Raw genomic sequence first — 4885 nt, forward strand, 5'->3', positions numbered from 1 at the left:
GGATCCTTCTTGAGAGGTCAAGAAAAGCTCCATGCTAGCATCGCCACAAAGAGCACAGGTTCCGTACATATATAGTTTTAGGTCCTTACGGAGTTCGAAGGGCGGCCATGAGAATTTTGTCTTCGCCAAGTGATTAATATCTGAAGTTCTAGAGAGGTTGTATGGAGCTGGCGTTTCCTGCGTTTCCTGCGTTTCTGGCCGATGTCTCCAATTTATGAACACCGATGCTTGCTTATCAGACATCCTTTCGTGGACTCGATATGCCCCCGCGCCATAGTTGCCGCTGGCCTCGTTGGCTCCAATGCTCCCACATTCAAATTCATAATTAGAAGAGCCTACCCTCTGTTGAAGCAGGGATTTGCATTCTTCAAGCAGCCAGTGGTTGAAAGCCCGAATCGCTAAGATTTCAGCGTGGCTATCATGCAGTACCATGCCGCGGCATTGTTTCATTTGAGAAGATGAGAGGCATTTCGCCCCCGTTCTGTTTCCCAAAGTCAGCGGAATTAACCCACGCAGTAGATCATGGTATACATACGCGATAGCTACACAAGTTAAAATCTCATCCTGTGTATTCTCCCCTTTGCCGCAGAATTAGCCAATGTATGATTTCAATAACCACACCCCCCTCCTCCCTCCCTCCCCCAAATAAACGCTATCTGTAGGTCACAAGTAAAAATCGCAAGACAACCCAATTCAAGAATTAAAAATGCTCATTAGATATTTTCGAGTAACTCAAATATACATATACATATATATATATATATATATATATATATACCACAAGATGCGAGGCTTCACTTCTCGACCATGGGATGGATTCAGACAGGCCATCAGAAAGGGGAAGAGTCCAGCAGAGCCAAACGTATATGGTTTCCTTCCATAGGACGGCCCAACTCAAAACTCAAAAGTGTTCGGCTTACCGATGGCAAATACAATACCGCTCAGGGGTACCCATTGCCTCGATCCATCAGGATGGATTGTTGGTTTGCTGCGTTTCGGTAGGGCGTCAAAATGCGAGTGGACAAGCCTTGCTATGCGACTCTCCAAGGAGTTGTTGCCCATCAGAATACGGTCAACTTATCTCACAAGATTTTTGATGCGAAGATAATGATCGAGATCATTGATGAATACGGAATGTCTTCGCAAATGCATCATCCAATAGTTATCACTAACTTACTACCAGTAGTTGAAGTAAACTTCTTCGCGGGCTGTTCCATAGTCACGTGATTATTTTATATAATAAGCCAACATCCTGTAGCCAACTCAACTTTTAAACACACCAACCGTAACACCACCTTATCTCAGAAGCTAAAAACAAATCACAATGGCCGATAAACTGCGCACTCTCCAAAATCTCGAGGCTCTGCAAGCTCGCTATGTTGGCACCGGCCACGCAGACACCACGAAGTACGAGTGGACGTCCAACATCCTCCGCGATAGCTATGCGTCGTACATCGGACACCCGCCCCTGTTGGAATACATGGCAATAGGGATGGGAGAGAACAAGGAGAAAGTTCGAGCGATGATGATAGAAAAGATGGTTCGCGGGGCAGGGAATCCGCCGGAGGTGAGATAACGCTCTTCTCGTTTTCGTTCTGTGGAGGATTTCGAGATCGCGGGGGAAATAGCAGGACCCATGTCGAGACCTGGTTTATGGAGGGCTAATGGATGAATTTTGCAAAACACTAGGTACAAGAGTAACGATATCCTATCCCCGCTGTGGTGCAACGAAGGGGAATGTACAACATGGTTCCCTGTCTCAGAATATTCGTGAACGCGCCCACTTCCCTCAAAATGGCATGCTCTTGAACGTCGAAACTGGACATCGGCATCTGGCATTTGTCGAACCCTTTTTGACCCACCTCACTTTCGCATTGACACCGTGAATTGGAAAAAATCTTAGGTTTCATTGGAAACGCGCGCGGCCTTCTGAATGACTTAAGCCAACCATTGCTGGGGATCGAGGACGTCGAGCTGCGAGGGAGGGAAACGGTTGCATACATCCAATGTCATCAGGAGCGAAGGGAATTTCGGGTGGCTTGTGAGTGAATAGGTCAATTTCTCTGAAACTGGAGGACAACTCCCTGGCTGAGATGTCCGTGTACGCCCACAGGGAATATACGATTAAATCATGATTGTCAATTGGTTTGGGGGGAGGGGGGGGGGGGATTTGGTTGGAAATAACTTACATAGATCAGATGCATAATTTTCGCTAGCTACAACGCCTATATATATAATACCGATGATGTACGAATATCACATGAAAGCAAAATGTCTCTACTCTACCATTGCTCATTGTCCTCCAAGTCCATTTCTAGCATAGGAATCACACTCCCCCTCACCCGCTCCCTCTGTAACCAACATTGTATTGTCCTTCAGCTTTTCCACAAGCCAAACCCGTGTACTTCTCCCATAAAATTCTGTCACTCGTTCTTTAACCTCCGCGCTTCACTCTTCAACGCAATTATCTACCATTTCAAGCTCGAGAAAATTGGGGCTGAGTTGGATGAATATCTGGACAGGCGTTAACCTTTCCCCAGTTGAGGATACGGCCTACATAGTCACGAAATAAATCACAGTTTCACGATGAGTCCATGAAGAGCACGGTAAATCCCGTCCAAAATATTATATTTCAAACAAGGGGGGTCAACTAAACTAACTATCGAACAACAATATACTAGATACTATATCGACTATGTGGCTGGGTGGGAAATCACAAACAAAATTAACAGGAGGTATATCAAAATAAAAAGCACTCCAAAGCCCAGCTTCGGAGTTTTCCCACCCAGCCCAAAAATAACCAAATGAATGTAAACGGTTTGTAGGATTCCTGCATCCGATTCCTGCCAACCTTCTCTTCCAGCCAGGGAAAGTGGTAAAATGTGGGCGAGGCCTCTCCAGGGCGTGATTCGACTAGTAAAGGGGTAAAAGATAATGAAAATCAGCCCTGAAGAAAAAGAGGATGAGCTTCGAAGGGGGGGGTAGTCCACGCATCCGGCCGATATTTCCGGTGAATTGGGGATATCAGAAGCAAAGCGTTAAGCTGGCGGGGAGAAAGGTAACATCAGATCGGAACCTCAGATTCCATCCCAGAGGGGTTTCCCTTTCTCACCCTAAAGAGTTCAACCACAGGTCGAGCGTCGATCGAGTCGCCAGTAGCTGCCATGTTCCGGGATATCGTCATTCAACCTTCCAAACGACGAGAATGGGGGCATGTGTGGATCGGATTCACAAACATGCCAGATGTTTGGTAGAGCCGGGATGTCGCCGGTCGTAGCCTCACCAATCCGTATAAGGATTCGGTACGCAGTACCAAGAGCGAGTGTGGACCAAAGAGAGGGAACAAAAAGTACCCGGGATAACGGACTGTGCTAGCCAGTCAACAAGTCCCGGTATCGTACTTCTCTTTAAACCGCAATCTATAATAAGCGACAAAATAAAAGACGTTTCGAGCCGCGAGGCACATCGGATCTTTGAGGTAATATGAAAAATGCGAAATGGGCAACGAAAACGCAACTCAGAAGTAAAGAAGAGAAAAGAAAAGAAATTATATCCGCCAAGGGAGTTGGTGTGTCACAAAATAAATCATCAAATAGCCGACCCGCCGGTTATGCAAAATGCAGAAACAAGATGACCAGACCTTACAAATTAAACAAAAAGGGCAACGCTTGCTGAACAACGCACGACAAAAAAAATAAATCAATGAGAGAAAATAGAAACAAGATTAGGCAGTATCAACTGGTAAGAAATAGAATAGAAAGTATGCTCTCTCCCCAAATGTCACCATTGTCGATTAAATGAAACGCCGTCGGGTATGCCGTGAATGTCGTTGGTTTCGCATTGTCTAGTATCAAAAGTCGCATGTCTCATTACAACATTGGTCAAAGTACCACATGTTCACTGAGCTAAGGTGTCTCGGAATGTAGTTATTGATGGAAACATAATCCCAGTTCATGCTCTCTCAGGTCCGCGCGTAACCTGACTCCCTGTGGCTGCTACATTGTAGTTCCATAGGGAAGGGCAAAGTCCTGGTAGCGCTCACCCCAACCAAAACCGCTAATACTCGCCGCAGTGCTACATTGTTGCTGCGCAAGCATACTGGGTAGCAAGAACTGCTGAATTGATGCTGTGGTCACTGGAGCGCTGAAGTACTGAGGCTCACTGTAAGCCGCGGTGGAGTACGGTTGGCTGTGCGACGGAGCTGGCGACAAAACTTGAATCTCATTGAGCGCAAGGCTGGCAGCCCAAAGGCTCTGGTGCGAATCGCTCGAGGAAGTCGTGCTAGGGCTGGACGGGACAACTTTCCATGAATCAACCTGTTCGGTGTGAGGTTGATGGATTGGACTGTGCCACCAGTTATCAGGCCCGGTCGAGCTGGGAAGGAGTGGAGTAGGCCTCACCACATCAACAATGCGGGGTGGAGGAGGTAGCAGTGGCAGAAACAATCCAAGAATGGCCGCCTTGGCCTCATCGCTTCGACCACAGAGTAGTTCACCAGCACCATCCTCCTCCATCCCCTCGAGCGCAGTCGCAGATGTGCGATATACGAATCTGTTGGCGGCCTGAACGAATTCCTCCTGTAATTTCTTAAGCTGTATCTCTTTCTCCGACCAGTTCCAGGTGTTGGCCGCAGTGTCCACGGAGTAGATGTCCTTATGATATTCAACTAGCGATTCAATAGTCTCTGGAGTGAGTTTGAAGGCGACTTCGTTCTGGGAAATCATGTCAACGTGAACAACGTACGCCTCCACGTGAAGAAGTTGGTAGTTATACAATGCTTCCACTAGGGGATTGTCGTCTTGTCCCAATTCCGATTCAGGAGCCTTTGGAAGCATAATCGAACAAAGAGTCCAGATGGTATTCGGCGATGAGAGGGTTTCGGTCA

General features: G+C 47.0%; 3 protein-coding genes across 3 annotated transcripts; 1 reads left to right on the forward strand and 2 right to left on the reverse strand.

Moving 5' to 3' along the window:
* Window positions 1-212: 212 nt before the first annotated feature.
* On the reverse strand, window positions 213-1062 carry HCAG_00206 (predicted protein; the record flags this gene model as incomplete). Its single annotated transcript, XM_001543110.1, has 4 exons — window positions 213-296; window positions 340-481; window positions 536-578; window positions 921-1062. The coding sequence occupies 4 exons, from the start codon at window positions 1060-1062 to the stop codon at window positions 213-215; spliced, it is 411 nt and encodes a 136-aa protein (XP_001543160.1).
* A 262-nt stretch (window positions 1063-1324) lies between these two features.
* Window positions 1325-1701, forward strand: HCAG_00207 (splicing factor 3B subunit 10 SF3b10; the record flags this gene model as incomplete). The annotated part of the gene is made up of 2 exons (XM_001543111.1): window positions 1325-1567; window positions 1690-1701. The coding sequence occupies 2 exons, from the start codon at window positions 1325-1327 to the stop codon at window positions 1699-1701; spliced, it is 255 nt and encodes an 84-aa protein (XP_001543161.1).
* Window positions 1702-3995: 2294 nt separating this feature from the next.
* On the reverse strand, window positions 3996-4835 carry HCAG_00208 (conserved hypothetical protein; the record flags this gene model as incomplete). The annotated part of the gene is made up of 1 exon (XM_001543112.1): window positions 3996-4835. The coding sequence occupies one exon, from the start codon at window positions 4833-4835 to the stop codon at window positions 3996-3998; it is 840 nt and encodes a 279-aa protein (XP_001543162.1).
* Between the last annotated feature and the right edge of the window lie 50 nt (window positions 4836-4885).

The sequence above is a fragment of the Histoplasma capsulatum genome, genomic scaffold (assembly GCF_000149585.1).
Source record: "Histoplasma capsulatum NAm1 scaffold_1 genomic scaffold, whole genome shotgun sequence".
Lineage (NCBI taxonomy): Eukaryota > Fungi > Ascomycota > Eurotiomycetes > Onygenales > Ajellomycetaceae > Histoplasma > Histoplasma mississippiense.